At 43.6% G+C, this 17,816-nt stretch overlaps 1 protein-coding gene across 2 annotated transcripts in view; it reads left to right on the top strand.

Moving 5' to 3' along the window:
- The window catches only part of DENND1A (DENN domain containing 1A), a 479,039-nt gene that overhangs the window by 275,167 nt on the left and 186,056 nt on the right, over nucleotides 1-17,816 (top strand). For both annotated transcript variants that reach the window (XM_080668038.1, XM_080668037.1), the window contains exon 11: nucleotides 11,105-11,150. In XM_080668038.1, coding sequence (XP_080524164.1) covers nucleotides 11,105-11,150 — 46 coding nt within the window. The remainder of the gene's footprint in view (nucleotides 1-11,104; nucleotides 11,151-17,816) is intronic.

Raw genomic sequence — 17,816 nt, 5'->3', positions numbered from 1 at the left:
ACATGGGTGATGGGGCATCAGTCGACACAGCTGTGAAGTGACATCTGGATAATCAGATGGCTCCACTCCAATTTTTACCTTCATTGATGCCGTGAAATGTTGCATAGGGAATAAATTGCTAAAGTAAGTGGGATTGTTGATATTCTTGGTGGCAGAAATAGAATTCAATGAAGTGTGGTGTGGTGGGGTGTGGTGTGGTGTGGTGGAAACAAAACTTGGCTGTGGTTCTGGCTTCCCTGTTTATTAGCTTTGAGGTCACTGAACCTCTCTGAGCCTGCTTTCTCTTCTGTCAAGGAGGAATAGTAATTACTACTGACACAAAACAGGTACTCTATTGTAGGTACTATTTTGTTGTTAATGACTATATATGTGTTTATAGTCAATATATATTACTATGTATGTATATGTTTGTGTATACATATGTGACCCAGCAAAGTCCAGTTGAAATTCCCAACCCTGGGGTAGGATGGAAGTAGATAAGGTAGACAGGAGTGGCTGGCATTCTCTTATCTATACCAAATGCTGTGTTATGTAGGTTTTGTTAAAGATTTCCATTTTGTGGCAAGTACTCTTCCCCAGCTTCAGCAGCGATATTCCCATAGTGGTGCTGAGACTGGCAAGGTGTCCCTTTACCATGGGAATGACCCTTCCCCAGGTAAGGAAGGCAGTTGTCTGCAGCCTACCCACCCGATGGCCCTCCACCTCCTCTGCTGCTGCATCTAAGCATCAGGACCTGCCCTGCTGGTCCCACCCTCCAGACCCCCCGCTGTTGCCTGATGTGGGACAGGGCAGCAGGCTGCCTCCCCGGCCCAGTTTCTGACTAGCCTCCATGGGACAGAGCTGGCTCTGATCTCTGCTTTTATGACCAAGCCTGAGCCTGGTTTTCCATCTCTTGGGACACATTCCGTATGTAATTCCTCACTCCTCTCTGACTGGGAGCCTATCTTGAACCCAACACTTAGAAAACTCTGAAACTTCTAAGGCACGATGTGTGGTCTCAGCAGCAAAGACAGTCTAGATATGTTCCTGGTCACTAATAGAACAGGATCCACAGACCTTGTGATGCCCTCCTCACAAAAGCTGCAGCAGTGGAGGGCTTTTGTGATGTGTCCTGCCTCTGAGTTTGGGCACAAGGGAGGGTACACCAAGCACAAGCACAGGGCTAGGCTCAGAGTCATCTCTCAACTGGATTTGTTTTCCCCTTAAACAGTAACAGACTGAGAGGCAAAGAAGGAAATTGGATGCTGTGCATCTTGGCATGTGGCATGCCTTAGTCCTGGAACACAAAGAGAACATTTTTTTTTCTTATCACCAGTTGCATTTTCAACTTTTACATTTTTTTCGTTTTTTTGTTACTTTCTCTTTATTTTTCCATATATCTCTTTCTCTTTTTCTCTTCTTGTTTCTTTTGTACTTCATTCATTCCTGCATTTCTACAAGGGTCTCGTGGGCTGCTGGTGGCTGACATTCTGAGGCTTCCCTTTTGCAGCTGACTCTAGCTGTTATGGTTCTCATTGAACTCTCTGGGGCAACCGAGGGCCCCTTCTCCTGACCTTTCCTCTGTGATTAACTTCTCCTGCTCCAGTGGTCTTAGCCATGGAGCCCTTCCTGATGTTTTGCAAGTCTGTCTCCTTCTGGGTAGACCAAGGAGGCACAGAAGCAGGGGCTGCTCTAGGCTTTGATGTTGACCTTATGGTTTTCTTCCAGGCGTTATCTTTGTAACTCAAGTGATCATTCAGTTGAGTTCAGTGGCTGGAGCTCTAAAGACCTCTCTTCCAACCCCCAGAGTTATTACTCCACAAAGCCATAGGACCACACTCAGAGGGCATTGTCCTTGCTCTCCCCCTTCACCCATCAGCTCCAGTTGATATACACATGGCTCACATTAGCAAACCATCTCCAGTACCCAACTCCACACACTCCCAGCTCCTCCACTGTGGTGAGACCTGTGGTTCGGCTGCCAAAATTGCAGGTGAAAACTAGGCAGTCTCTGCCTCCTCTCCTAATCTAGACTTGCTCCTTTCCTCTCAGGGATCCTCATCCTCTGCTGTGGATCATAAATCGGGGAGGGCCAGTTGGAAAACAGGCAAAAAGTTGAACACCTTTTCCCCGAAGAAACCTTGATGAACTCATGGCATTTGCACCCCTTCTACTTTCCAAGCCGTGTTTTCTGCCTCTCACCAGCTGTGACCTTTGTCAGGTCACGTAACCTCTTTGAGCCATAGGTTCCTCTGTGAATTACGGAGATCAGGTTTGCAAGATGGCTGCGAGGATGAAATGAGGTGATCACAACACCTATAAATGTCCCCGCAGCAGGGACACACATACAGTAACGTGCTTGTTTAATGTCTGCTGTTACCCGTAAAATAGGCAGGAACCAGAACTCTCTTTTTCTCTTCTCTATCCTCAGACCACGTGGTGCCCGACACATAGTAATATTCGTTGGCTGTCTGACCAGCATATAGAAAACAACACATAATAAATGCATCATAAGATGTTAATTTTCTCTTTCCCCTCCCATTGTTTTTAAAAATTCAAGCGCCTGAGTGACTGTTTTCTTCTATGAACACCGTGAATCACGTTATGATACTAGTTCCCTCTTTGGCTTGGCAGCTGGAGTGCTCAGAGACAGATCTGTGGGCACCCAGCAGGTGTGCAGAACCTCACAGCACACAGTTGAAGTGCTAACCTCACCCCAGCTTGCATTTTTTTCCTTTGCCCCTATTTCTTTTCCTACTTTAATTGCTGTATTGAACATATTTATATAAACTACCTTAAATCCTGTCTGGGACAAAAAAGAGTATTGATTAATTCATTAAAGCTAGTAAGGCAAGTGTAGTTTTCTCCTGGCTATGAAGTGTCCACTTGCTATTTGATTTTTCAGCTATAAACATCAAATAACCATTTTTTTCTTTTTCTAAATATATTTCTATGATTTCAGAGAGGAAGGAAGAGGAAGAGAGAGAGAGAAACATCAGTGGTGAAAGAAAATCATTGACCAGAATCAAACTGTGAGCTCCTGGTTCATAGGTTGACACTCAACCACTGAGCCCCGCTGGCCAGGCCCATTTTTTTTCTTAAGTGTGACATAGTGGTTAAAAGAAGTTTAGCAAGAATAGCATAAGAGGCTTTGAAATAGAAGGATTTGGGCTGGAATCACCATCAACTGTGTCCATGCACAAGTTTCCAAGAATCCCTTTTTTAATCTGTGAAATGGAGGGTGTAGGCTGGATAATTTGAGGATGAAATGAGATGAGTTAGCTCAAGCCCCCCAGCACAGCCCTTGGTGTTTGGTGAGCGCTCAGCACGTATATTGCAGCCCCACTGTCCTTATTCTTCCTGCTCTGCACATGGAAACAGGAACCCGTCCACTTCTCCTGTGACTGACAATCTAAAATAATCACACAAATCAGATGTAACTTATGCCAAATGGACAGCCCAGATGAAAGCCTGTAAAAAGTGGGGCGTTAGCAACCATTGGGCACTCCGAGCCTGGGGTTTGAGGGGTCAGTTGGACTTAAGGGATGAAGGAGACTGAGGCCCACGAAGAACCCAAGGCAGGTTTAGAACAAGAAGTTCCTTGGTGAGGGAGGTGTTCGGACAGAGTGTAGAGGGGCTGGGACTGGCACAGCTGCTGGCCGGCCTTCAGGGAACAGGTTTGAAAGCCTTCTAACCTCCTTTCACTCCTCCTTCCCAGCCTGGCAATTGCTGGTCTGGGAAATAATAAGCTTTATCTTAGGAAAACAGACTTGGGTTCTAGTCTCAGTTTTGTCGTTTATTAGCTGTGTGACCTGAATGAGTGTTTAGCTTCCCAGCCTTCATTGCTTTTTCTATACATTGGTGGTAGTAATAGTATCCCCTCATGCTGTTGCCTGGAGGATCCACTGAGAAAATGCTGTTAGCCTAGTGCTGGCAAAGGCACAGTAAACAGTGGCTACTCTCCCTGGCTCCCTGTGCAACAATGGCCGTTATAGTAGCCTGTAGACCATCTCTCTGGTCACTTTCAGTGAGACCAAAGCTGTGGTTATTTGTGTTCTCCAACACGATGTGTTGAATGCTCTTTATTCTTGTTCTTTCTCCCTTTCTTTTGTCCTTGAACCTCTCTAACAATGCCAGGCCTCGTTATTTCAGAACAGAATTTAAAATGCTTGGACAAGCTGTGTTTACACTTCTGTTTCTTTCCAAAAAAAAAAGAAAGAAAAGAAAAGAAACTCTCAAACAAGTAAGACCTGTTTCAGAGTTTTCCTTTCCTTGAAAATGGTGAACTGAGGAAAGCCTTGTGGGATCCACTTTGCCCATCAGGATATTTGGTTAAGAAGGTGGTGTGCCTCAGAAGTAAGATGGGTACTATGATGTGTAAATTATAATGCTAACTATGCATTTATATGAGAAGAAAAACAGTGGATCTTCCAAATCCCTGGGCAGCTCTAAACTAGTTGCTTTCTGAAGTAGAAGAGGTGTTGCTCACCTGGGGGCCTGGGCCCTCCTACCTCTACCCAGACTTATTAATGGCCCTGCAGTCCCCTCCCCTCCTTGTCTCAGGAAGCTGTATTTTATGTATTTGAGCAGCCAGTGTTCTTTTTTAAAATTTTTTAAAATTTCACCCGACTCTTTTCCAATTAGTTGCTGCTCACCTCAAGGGAATATAATTAAGAGCACTCAAGTTATCTGGAGGAAAGGAATTAAACAAATTGTGAAAGTGCCGTAATAATGTACGGGGACTGCAGCGCCATTAATAAGTCTGCAGCATCCATATTCATGCCTGGTCATTGCTAGGAATGAGCTCATGCTGTAGGACTTACCTGGAAGAGAAATGGTGTATATTCCACGCCTAGAGTTCGTAAGATTGGGTGAATATCTCCCTTGGTAAGAAGCCCTGCCTTCTTTCCTTTGGCTGAAGTACTGAGTGTGCTGCAGGGCACCTTGAACACAGCATGTGCTTTCAGTCTGACAGCCCTGAGTTTGAATATGGCTCTACTATTTGCTAGCTGTGTGATGTTGGGCAAGTTACTTTACCTTTCTGAGCCTGTTTCCCATTCTGAAAATGTGGAAAGTAGTGCTACCTTGAAGACTTGCCTTGAGAATTATGGATAAGTAATGCATTGAAGCAGCTGGGTTATAGTAGCTCAATAAATATTAGGTTCTTTTCCCATTAAGAGGATTCAAACTGAACATACATTTCAGGTAAAGGTCATCATATTGTCACTGCTTGACACCAGCAATGGAACCCCTTTCCTTTGTAGGAGAGAAGGGAAAAAGAATGGCTTTTACTTTTCCAGGATGTAATTGATGAAGTCAGTGGAATAATTCCCAGAGAGCAAAGGCCTAGTACAGATACACCGTAATCTGCTATTCAGAGGTGTATAGAGGTATCCCACAATCGCTGTTAGCCACAGAGTTGTTGTGACACAATTGTCATGGCTTGCCTATGCATGGACCTGGTCATATTGTTAATATTATCACCACTTTAATGATGTGTGTTATTGGTTCTGTATATGTTGTGTCTAACTGTTGTTTAAAATGTCTGCAAAATTGCACTCAGATTCTTCATTGAAATATGAAGTTGCTGTGAATGCTGAAAGATCCCAGAGCAGAGAATACAGTGGGGTTTTTTTGCTATTAGTGAAAAAAATATTTGCATTCATATTTTCTTGAAAAGCAACAAACAAGTTCTTTCTGGGACCTAATAAAGGAAGATAGTTTTTAGTAGATTAAGTTTTATTATGATTTGTTACGGAGATACCCTTGGGAAAACGTGGACATTGATGGCTCTGAATCAGAAAATGATTCAATTGAGTCGGACTCTGAATGTGAAGAGCTTTTTTAGGAATAGCTTAATTCATTTTGCTCTATTTTCCTTTTAATGTATACCAAAGAGTGATAAGTACTTTTGGAAATTTGTCATCCTACAGGATAAGAAAGTAATAAATCCGTTTACTTGGTAGTTTTTGCCTTCTTGGTAGTACATAAAATCAAGAGTAAATGCCTGGCCAGAGTGGCTCAGTTCGTTGAGCATTGTCCCATGCACTGAGAGGTTGCCTGTTCGATTCCCGGTCAGGGTACAAACCTGGGTTGTGGGTTTGAGTCCCCAATCAGGGAGCATATAGAAGGCAACCAATTAATGTTTCTCTCCTCTCCCCTCCCCTTCCTTCCTCCCTCTAAGCATGTCCTCAGGTGAGGATTTTTTTCTTTAAAGAGTAAATGTTGCCCTCTGAAGAAAGTGATTAGCAACCCTACTGAACTCAGTAAGTAGAGAGGTGACAGGGGAGTGTGCTGGGAGTAAGAAACCCATGTGTAGAGAGGATGCAGGTCTAGCACCCTACATTCATCATGGAGTCTCAACCATCCTCACCAAGGTTTGCCACTTACACATCAGAACTGGGCAGAAACAGAAAACCATTCTTTTGGTAATAAGAGAATGGGTCCAGAGGTGCCAGCCATGCCAGAGGCTCAGAAAGAACCCATTTGGACATAATGATAGTCACTTACTGAGCCTACCATGTGCTGTTCCTATGGTAGGCACTTTATTGATTATCTCTAATCCCTGCAACAGTCCTGAAGATTTCCACTGGGGCAGGTACTGCTGTTTGAGAAAACACACTGCCAAAATATAACAAAAGATGTAACAAACAGTCCTGCCCTTTGACTTAGTGATTCCATGTTTGGGGATTTGTGCACATGAAGTTGTTTGTTTTCATTGAATGTAACTTACAATGAAAAGATGGAAGAGACTTAATTGTATAATTGTAGGAATAGAGTTCAATAAATTATGTACATCTATACTTCGTGGAATATTACACAGTTTTAAAAATAATAATCACAAATATTGTATAAAATAAAGAGTAATATGCAAATTGACCGTACCTCTGCTTACCCACCAGCCATGCCCACCAGTCACACCCACCAGCCAATCAGGAGGGAATATGCAAATAAACCCAACCAAGATGGCTGCAGCCACAGAGAGCAGGAGGGAGGCTTGGGTTTCCCTGGCAATGGAGGAAGCCAAGCTTTCCGCCTGCCCTTGCCGGCCCAGGCCTCCACTCAAGGCTACAAAGTTTCAATGATAGAAGATAAAGCCCAACAGAAATGGCAGCAGCCACGGAGCTGGAGAAAGCAGGAGGCTAGGATTGCCCGCGGCGATGGAGGAAGCCAAGCTTCTGCAGCCCTGGCCTGCTTTGGCCTCCGCTTAAGGCTACAAAGTTTCAATTATAGAGGATACATAAATCCCAACAGAAATGGCTGCCACCATGGAGTGAGCAGAAGGCTTGGCTCCACTCCAGGCTACAAAGTTTCAATTGTAGAAGATAAATAAATCCCAGATCTCAGGGCCTCTGCTTGGGTTGCTGGGGGGTGTGGCCGGCCTGCAAACCACCATAGGCCCCTCGCCCAGGCCACCCCACACACCAAGGGAACCCCCACCCTGATCCGGGACACCCTTCAGGGCAAACCACCTGGACCCCACCCATGCACCAGGCCTCTATCCTATCTAATACAAGAGTAATATGCAGATTGACCATCACTCCAACACACAAGATGGCTGCCCCCATGTGGTCAAAGATCCTGCCCCCATGTGGACACAAGATCCACCACAAGATGGCCAGCAGGGGAGGGCAGTTGGGAGAAACCAGGCCTGCAAGGGAGGGCAGTTGTGGGCGATCAGGCCAGCAGGGGAGGGCAGTTGGGAGGGACCAGGCCTGCAAAGGAGGTCTGTTGGGGGCGATCAAGCCTGCAGGGGAGGGCAGTTAGGGGTAACCAGGCCTGCAGGGGAGGGCAGTTAGGGGAAAACAGGCTGGTAGGGGAGTAGTTAGGTATCAATCAGGCTGGCAGGGGAGTGGTAGGGTGATCAGGCTGGCAGGCAGAAGTGGTCAGGGGCAATCAGGAAGGCGAGCAGTTGGGAGCCAGCAGTCCTGGATTGTGAGAGGTATGTCCCAGATTGGAGAGGGTGCAGGCTGGGCTGAGGGACACGCCCCTCCCCCGCACAAATTTCATGCACCGGGCCTCTAGTACAAAAATAAAAGTAGTTGTGTTAAGATGACATGATAATGGGTGAGTGATTTTTTCCCCAAGAAAAACTTCTCTCTGCAATAAGAAGCCATAGAAAACAGGTTTCAAAGAAAACGAGTCAGTAGCAGCAATGACTATTGAGGTATATTGAGAATAGAAATTGTTTCAGAACACACCTAGAATTACCTAATTACATATTTACTACTTTGAGATATTAAGGAGATTCTGGGTTTCTTTCTTTCTTTCTTCCTTTCTTTCTTTCTTTCTTTCTTTCTTTCTTTCTTTCTTTCTTTCTTTCTTTCTTTCTTTCATCTTTCTTTCTTTTGTTCTTTCCCTTCTTCCCACTTGGAATTTGTAATTAGTATATCTGCAGAGCAAAAATGCAGTAGATTCAGGGAAGTGTTTGAGGCTTTATAAGCAAATGACGACAATGTAAAAGGTATTTGTCTAAATTTGCATTCGTATAAAACATGGAGCTGCTATGATTACAGAATAAATGTGTTTTAAATATTTTCTAAATACAGAACTGTTGCAGCCCTAACAATACTTGGCTAAGAAACTACATTTCTATGATAGGCCATTGTTACTCCTTGGAAAATAATTGGGCTTTAAAAAAGGCCCACTTACCAATACTGAGGAATGCGTCCACTTTGTCCCTTCTTGCATCTGTAGACCTTTCTGTAAGACTCCTTCCTCTCTTTTGGGATATCCTTGTTTTTTATTGCAGGACAAAAGGGCATGGCATGAAAACCGCCATCTTTAAAATTCTAGAAAAGATTTCTTTTTTAGATAAGAGCCTGTGTTTGTGTTGAATTGAGTCTTTTGCTGTACGTATTTATTTTCACCACTTTCTCACAATTGTTGGAATGTTTTTTTCTGTGTATTAATTCATTGATTGGAATTCCAGTTTAGAAATGCTAATTAAAACTCAGGGTCATTGGTCAATTGCATTATCAAATGTAGGAGCTAGAAAAGTTGATAAGGTTTGATTAAACATTATGGATTTTTTTTCTCCCTTCTGTGTGTTAGGCTCTGCTCTGGACACATTAACAAGTGGCCATTTTTCTGGAATTCTGCACTCTCCCTGCTTCCTTTCATTATATTAGGCAAGGTTCCACTAGATGAGACATTTGTAGTCCTAAGACTTCCTGCCAGGGTTCAGACTTTGTATTTTTGACATTGAAGCTGTCCTTTTCCTGAAGCTACTTAATTAGAAACACATTCATTTCAGTGTACACTGGAAAAAAACTTGGACAGCAGAGCCAGGCACACTGGGAAGTTTGAGCATTTGTGTAGCTGGCAGCTAAACTAATGGTTTACAGTTTAAGGGGGGAAAATATCGCAGGGCATTTCCTTGCCCTTGGAAGCGAAGAGAAGCTGAATGTGCACAGCAGATACCTATTTTTAAAAGAGAGAAGAGGAAGAAAGAAAAAAGACAACCCCACTTTCACTGCAGTTGTGTGTGTAATTCTTTCTTCAGCTATTGTCAAATACAAAAGTCTTCTAGGAGAATAGTTCCCAAACTATGCTGCTAATATTCAAGTCTGTTTTACAGGCTCCCAAGATATATTACTGCTGAGATCATAGTAAGGAGGACATTTTATATTCTGGGGAACGATTTTTGCTTGAAGAATTTTATTTGTCAAATGGTAATGAGGGAATTGTGCCCTTTCTTATTTTTAAATGTTTGAGCAATTTTAAAATGCACAACTGATGTTTTAGAACCTTCATTGCCTATCCATTGCTTCACGATAAAAGCCTGAACTCCTTAGTATTAAATTGGAAGCAAACCTCTCCTTTCTCATTTCTTACCACTCCTTGTTTCCCCAACCCTGTCTCCAAAAAAGCCAGCCTGCAGGTCTCCCCACTCTCCCAGCTGCCCCAGAGGAAAGGTACCTGGTCACCTCAGTGAGCCAGATATCTTATCTCCAGGCTCATAAAATACCCTTTGCACCTTTCACAGGATGTATCACATATATATGAATCACACTGGAGAGACATATAGAAAAATTGCCAGTCGCTCCTTCCCTCCCTACTCCTTGACCTCTATCCCCTACCCCCAAGAAAAAGGTCGTGTAGGAGGTGGGCCTGGGGATTTTAGGTTTGGTATTACAAAATCTGTATGGCACAGAGGAAGACACTTTGAAGTCAAATTCTAGGTTTTCCATTTACTTTGCTCTGTGGCATTAGATAAGTGGTTTAAACTCTCTGGACCTGTCTCCTCATTTGTAAAATGGAGATAATACCTACCTTGTATGGTTATTGTGTGGATTAGGAAGATAAATTTGAGCTTCCTTATATAATGCTCAGAACATTTGTCATTGGTAAGTAACGTCATAAATGATAATGGCGGGGCGGGGAGTAAGGGGAGAGGGGTACACAGAATCCTGAAACCAAAGAAAGTCAATCCATGATGCCCAGGCTTTCAAACTTTTGGAATTGGGTTCTGGTCTCCTGCTCAGTCTCCAACTTAGGAGCCCATCGCCCTGTGAATGAAGTCATTGGAAGGGGCTTTGTGAATTGTAGTGTCATCCAGTGGTCTGTGTGCAGCTGGGGAGGAGGTGCTTACTGGTTGGTATCTATGTGCTTTTTCAAATCAGAGTGGACAGTTAGATCACATCTCTTGATGGCAGAAGGAAATAGCAAATAAAAAATCATTCTATATTCAACCTTGTTAACTGCTTTTCCTATTATAATTGTGGCAATAATAGTTCCCATTTGTACCAGGAACTGTACTAATCACTCGATGTATATTTTCTCTCATTCTGATAGCAGCCTCTACCAGTTTGCTTCTAAGATCCCATTTTAAAGATGAGGCAACTGAGACCAGGCAGTTGCCTAGCTGCTATTTCAGGGATTAACGCCAGAGTCGGTTCTTCCTGCCACCTGTGCGGCTTCCAGTGCTGCCTGCATTTTGAAATTCTTCTGAAGTTTCTAGGCTTGGGAACAAAATGTCACATTAGGATTTTTGTTGTGAAAGGAAATGTAACTGTGCATACGTTTATTAAAACAGTTTTTCTCCAAATAGTGAACCATCTGTAATTTTCTGTCGGAAGCAACAGACATTAAAGCAGCTGTGTGTCTCTGTTTCTCTTCACAGTGCTCCCATGCCCTACCTCATAGGAATCCATTTAAGTTTAATGGAGGTAAGTTGGCGCCTTTCCTCCCTACATCTCCCTACTTGGCCGTTTTGTTTTGAAAAGACACAGTGTGTGGATTCACAGCTCTCCACGTGGGAGCGTGTGGAAGCAGCGCTTGGTACACAGTGCCCTCTCAGGGGCACGGAGCTGAGTGGTCCATTTAGACCAGTGGTCGGCAAACTGCGGCTCACGAGCCGCTGTTTGCCGCTCTGTTGACTAATGAGTTTGCCGACCACTGGATAGGGGCTTAATCACAAGGAACAATAACAGCCTGTAATTATTGGATTCGAGAGTCTAGGTCAGTGGTTGGCAAACTCATTAGTCAACAGAGCGGCAAACCGTGGCTCGTGAGCCGCAGTTTGCCGATCACTGATTAGACCCTTTCCCTGGGCCCTTGTTCCCAGTGTTTGTCCTCTCTGCATGGAGATTGTCAGTTTTTATGGGTGAGGGAGCGAAATTCCAAGAGGCAGGAGGAAAAAGGTCCTCAAGAGTTTGAACAAGGGAAGGGAAATGATTTGCCTTTCAAAATGATGTTTATTCTAAACTACTACAACAGTATTAGATTTTTTTATTGTAGAAAATATGGTATAAAAATATATAGAAGTGTAAAGAGGAAAATAAAAATTATCCACAATTCCATTATTCTAAATTCAACCAGTTAGCATTTTACTGCTCTTCCTCCTGGTCTTTATTTTATGAATATTTATTTTGTATAAATGTACTTAGTTGACATGTGTTTTATATATAATTTTGTTATTATATGTCACTTAATATTATGGCATGGGGATTTCAACATGTTTTTATTCTCAATAAGAATAATTTTCAGTTTGCTACCTGTCATTCCACTGTTTGGATATATCACAACTTAACCATTTTTCTGTTACTCTAGGACAGTGGTCGGCAAACTCATTAGTCAACAGAGCGGCAAACCGTGGCTCTAGGACATTTAGGTTGTTTATACTTTTTCACTAATATAAGTAGCATTTCAGTGAACATCTTTATGCATAAGGTTTTATCTGCATTTTGACTTAGTTTCTTAGCATAGAACCCGTAATGTAGAAATGCTTGGTCAAAGCTATGACTGATGACAGATTGCTTTCTGCATGGCTGTACCAATTAGATAGCAGTTCTTTTAAAGGACTTATCTGGGCTTTTGTGAGTGCCATTGATTTGTAGATATGAACCCCAAGCTTTTCCCTCCTCGGGAGAGAGCTTAAATTGGTACTAGAGCAAAATGGGGTGGGAGTTGGGGGGCTTGCCTATTTTGCACAGGAGATAAGCTCTCAGCGGGAAAATCTAAAGCCATATCCGTCTGTGATGATGCTTTGCATGTCTTAAAGGAAGTGCTACTTCTCTTCTTCTGTTCCCTTCATTTCACGTCGACGAGGACCACCTGCTTCTTCGCTAACTGTTGCACACTGTGCTATTGTGCTTACGAAAATGAAACAAGTTGGTTATCGAAAAACCTGTTTGTTTGACATTGAGAATCTTGATCAAAATAGACCACAGAAATCTGCTCAAATTTCTAATTTGACAGGACGGCCATGTGGCTCCTACATTCTGTTAACAGTTCCTCCTTGTCATCACCCAGCCCTGAGCACATACAGTACACAGTTTATGGACTATCTTGGGTGGTGTATTTAGATCAGATTGAAGAGGTTTTTTGGGTGTTTTACCTTTGTCAAATTTGGGGGTGTATTTAAAGCTCCTGTGTGAAAATTTTAAATTGAACACCTTCTAATAGGCCGTTAGTGCCAATTGTTATAGAGTTTGAAACACTAATCTAAATACCATTTGGTCTATTGGAGTGCACAGCTCCTTTCTGCCTCTCCTCCTGCCCACCAGACTGTGCTAGCAAGGCTGTATCAGATTCCTTTCATTCCCGTTAACATCAGCATTGTCCAAGTTTCTAGTTTCTGCCTGCTTTTCTTCTATACATGCCCTCTAGTCATCTTGTTTAGGGCTTTCTGTTTCAGCGATCAAGGTAATGTCAATCACTCTCAGCTGTGATTCTAACTAGCATGGCTCTCTCTGAACACAGGTCCAAGCGTTTCAGGTGCCAATTGAACTTCACCTAGGTTTGCTACGGATGTCTCAAACTCAGTGTTACACTCCATCACTCCCCTTCCGGTGTTCCCAGTCCCTGTGAATGGTACCCATGCCTGCAAAGTCACCAAAGTGGGACGCACTGAGCATGGCTGAGTGCTCCTCTTCCTTGTTCTTTCCAAATAGGTGCCAACTCTCTGACATGTCTCTCGCCGTGTTCCTTCCTTACTGCCTTCATTGACTTTTTATTTGCTTTTCCTGGATTCTTGCAAAGCCTTATTCATTCATCTGCTTAGCAAAATGAAAGCCTCTTGGGTTCCAGACATTTTTCTCAGTCCTGGAGGTATGAAGGAAAATGTAAAATCCAGTTCATAGTCCCGGCATTTAGTGGGTTGACTTCTACTGTCTCACTCTACCTTTAGTGGCCCTCCTTCCAGTCTTGCTCTGCACCGCCCCTGAGTCTGCTCAGTCTCTTTGCTGCTGCCAACCCTGCTGTCCTCTCAGTGTCCCTTGTTAGCCAGTGTGCTCACTGACCTAGCCATCCCCGCCTTCCCATACCTCTGCACGGCTAAGCCCTGCCCTGCTCCAGCTCTTTCAAGAAATCCTCCCATTTTGTCATCGTCTTTCCCTTACTGTCCCTCTTGCTCTGGGTGGTAGCTGTTTGCTTCCCCACCTCTTCGCCATCCCTTGGAGCATGAGTTGGGAACAAGGACTTTGTTTTGTTTATCGTGGTATCCTCGGCACCTGTCAGGGCACCAGGCAGGTGCTTTCAGAAAAGAAGGATGAGTGAGTACCTGGGAAGCTGAATTCGGAGCACATTTAGAGCTCCCCAACAGGCATCAAAGAACCCAGCAAAGATGGACAGAGTACCTTATTTTACTTGCATACAATTGTAAGTAACTTAAAACGAGGCCTTTTGTTAGTAAAACATGTGCAAAATATGCACAATTTTTTAAACTAGCACTTGGGATGGAGTTTTGCACTTAGGTGAGTGGGTGTGAGTCGACTCTGCTCAGCCTTTGAGAGGCTTTAAGTGAGAAGATTCGGGAAGCACTGGCCAAGATAAATGTTAGTCCTGTCAGTTAGCTAGAGTAGGGAAGAATTTGCCTTGCTGAACTCCTGCATGGTCAGCTCTAAAAAAAAAAGAAAAAGAAAAATAGTAGTAGCCCACACTTGAAGCCAGCTAAGACACTTTCTGAACAAAGTAGCATTTCCTGGGTGTGCTGGGCAACCATGAACTTCCGGTCTTGGAATTTAGTCTTCTCATCGCCTCCTGTGGATTTAACTCAGACTTGGGGCGCTCTAGTCGTGCTTTTTGGTTGGGTTTATGTGGTTCTACTATCCCAGTGGTCGGAAAACTCATTTGTCAACAGAGCGGCAAACCGCGGCTCGCGAGCCGCATGTGGCTCGTGAGCCACAGTTTGCCGACCACTGTACTATACCCTTCAAATGAGAGGGCTACTTCATGTGAGATTTCTCCCAGGAACTATGGGCTGTAATACTGGGGGAGGAGCTCGTACCTCGGGCCACAGGAGACCTGTCTAAGGAAGGAGCTGGGGAAGGCCCATCTCCTCCCACATTCTAGTTTTCTTACTGGCAATTCAGCAAGAGGCTTATTTTTGACTGTCTTGTTATTTTTTTCTTGAAAGCTATAGGCACCTTATTATGCCTTTGCATATGTGCCAGAATTTTTTAAACTTCAAATGAATGTGGCAGATGTTCATAAAAGTTTAGAAAAAGCTACCATAGGAAGACTTTTTAACCATTTTTATGACACTCAAATTTGTTTTACAAAAAGAAATATAAGTTATAACCTACTGTTCTCATTTGAAAAAAGGTTATTTTGGGGAAAGACCTAATTCTAGTCTTTATGCTCTTAAAGGATGCCCTTTGCTGTTAAATGGTAACCTCGTCATCTTAAAGAGTCTGCCTTCCTTCTAAAGTGGCACGTATATAGCTCATCATCATTCTTATCCCTCCTTCTGCCTTTTTATATCGTTCTCTCATTTAAGCAAACATTAATTGGAGTCTAGTGGTAAGTTAGCAAGATAGCCAAGGATATTGGCATAGACCTAGTTTCTTCTTGGAGAGAATGATCATGTTAGCTGGCAGCTAGGAAATATCAAAATGTGGCTTGATTACACAGTGACTGTTTCCTTTTATTCTCTCGACCTCAGTTTAGTTTAGGAATGTTTCTGTAGGCCCTCTTCTGTGCCATGTCTGGTAGCAAGAGCTTCTCCTCTTTGATAAATGAAGACCTTCCTTTCTAAGCCTCACAAACAATGCTTGGTGACAGGCCTCAGAGTGACATCAGGGTATTTTATATCATTCCTGGTGACACAAGGGTCAAGAAGGAGGAGGAAGAGGTGGTAACAATGACACAGTTCCAGACAGAGGCTCAGGTTTGTCTTAAATGAAACTCCACCTAGACACGAGGGGCAGTGAGGGGAGCCGGTCAGCAGGAGGGTTCGGGATTCTGGCTCCCCTACCTCCTGCTTGTGTGACCTTAAGCAAGGTAATTGACCTCTGAGCTTTTTTCTCACCTGTAAAACGAGGGCAATGGCTATACCTCCCCTGTAGGATTGTTGGAGGATCCGGTGAGATAATGGTTATTGGGTGCCTAGCACAGTACCTGGCACCTAAAGAATTCAACAAAGGCCAACAATCATTGCAGTTTTTATTTTGTCAATGGCCTGAAAGCCACTTCCATTATTAAGTTGATGGCTTTTAAATTGTGTTTCAGGGACTTTTAGGTTCCAGGGACCATTGTCATCATTCTCATTTCCTAGGGAAAGAGAGTTCGAACAAAATTGTTTTGTGCCTGCCCTGTCTCCTCCATGTTTGCAGGGCTGGAGGCATTGTACCAGGGATGGGTGTGGCACTTTTGTAGAACTTGGTAAATTTACTAACAGTCCCCTGCTTAACCACCCCTGCTGTAAACAAGGCATGGTACTTTATCTCTCTGTACCTTGGTTTCTGCGTCTGTTATAGCAGTCAGTACCCACCTTTTAGGATTGTGACGAGGATTACGTAAATGAGCCCTGAATATGTCCAGCATAGCCCAGTGTCTGGCCTGCAGTAGGTGTGCAGTGAGCATCCCTTCCACAGTCATGTTTTGAGAGCCTTCTGTGTGCCAGCCATGGCTTCGTACTAAGAGTCTATATACAATAGTGAATGTGACATAATCCCACCTTCAGAGAGGTATGTCTAGAGCAGGTGTAAACAAGTAGAAAGAATTGCAGTGAATTTGGGATGCCATAGGCTCTGGTAGGACAGACACTGAACCTGGCCTTGTGGGCTGTGCCTCTCCGAGGAAGGGAATGCCTAAACTGAAATCTAACATAAATAAGAATTCAGCCAAAGGAACAGGTAGCGGCATCTACAAAGACTTAAAGTGTTGCCCATGGAGTTTTCCAGGAAGTATGAGTAGTTCAGTGTCTGATAGGAACATAAGTATGAAGGGAGAGAGGAGAGCTGAGGCAGGCAGGCAAGGGCCAGCCATCCAGGGCCTTGTAAGCCGTGTTAAAGAGTCTGAACTTTATAGGGCAATGGAGAGCCATTGAAGAGTGTAAATAGGGGAGGGACATGGTCAGGCCTTCTCCTTCTGGGCCATTAGAAACCCAGTCCTTCCATATAAAATGCTTGGAAACTGCTTAACCATGTTAATAAAGTAAGTTGATATTTGTAAAGATCAAGGTAATTCTTAAGTAAATTACACACCATGACCACATATATAAAATTCAGATGTGTTAGCGTCCCAAACCCAAGCTTCCGAATGGTTCCCTTGCTACTAAGTCGTGGCAGAAGTGTTTGTAGTGATGGCTTTCTTCGAGGTTTTAAGCACCACTTTTACTAGATTCTGACTTTCCCTCTCTGTTTCCAAGTACTTTTTATGAATTAGATATTTTTTTCTACAGCCCAGTTTGAGGATATAAATTTAGGCTATATACTAAGTGATAGTTCCAGGCAGTAGGAACAGGGGGAGTGAGACCCAGGTACCATGTGTGCAGGCTCACTACCTCTCCCCGCCCCCCCCCCCCGCGCCCCAGGGCATTTTCAGGAGGCCTGTTACGGGTGCACACAGACACAGGATAAGCTCACAGCATTAGTATCTGGGAAGGCTTAGCTGGGGCTCTTGGAGCTAATTTTGCAGATGCACCAACTGCTTACAACAGCACCGAGCCACCATCCAGGCACAGCATCCAGGTGCCGAGTCAAAGTTCCTCTTGGTTTCTGGGATCCATATCTCCCCAACCACCCAAGGCAAAAATCTTTAATCCTTTGTTTGATCCTTTTTTAAAACAGCTTCATAGTGAGTGAAGAAGAGTGTTTCCTGCTTGCCATTGTACCATTTCCTTGCAGGACTCCACAGGTAGATAGTGGTAAGATGCTGTGATTGGTGCAAAACTCTGAGCCGTAATTATATTTCCTTATCAGTGGTGACTGGTTTATGTGTCCTCACAAGAATTAAAAAATTCTTTATTTGCTAGTGCTAATTAATCATATTCCTGCTTTACATGATTAATTTGCATGAAAAATTCCACCTGATAGTTTCAGTCATAGGTTCATGGAGAGAGCTTCAGCAAGAAAGGGAGAGGGCTGGCAGGAAACTGACATGTGAGTCCT

This window comes from Plecotus auritus (genome assembly GCF_963455305.1).
Source record: "Plecotus auritus genome assembly, chromosome: 5".
Lineage (NCBI taxonomy): Eukaryota > Metazoa > Chordata > Mammalia > Chiroptera > Vespertilionidae > Plecotus > Plecotus auritus.
Note: the sequence above shows the minus strand (reverse complement) of the source record. Positions and strands in the feature narration are given on the sequence as shown.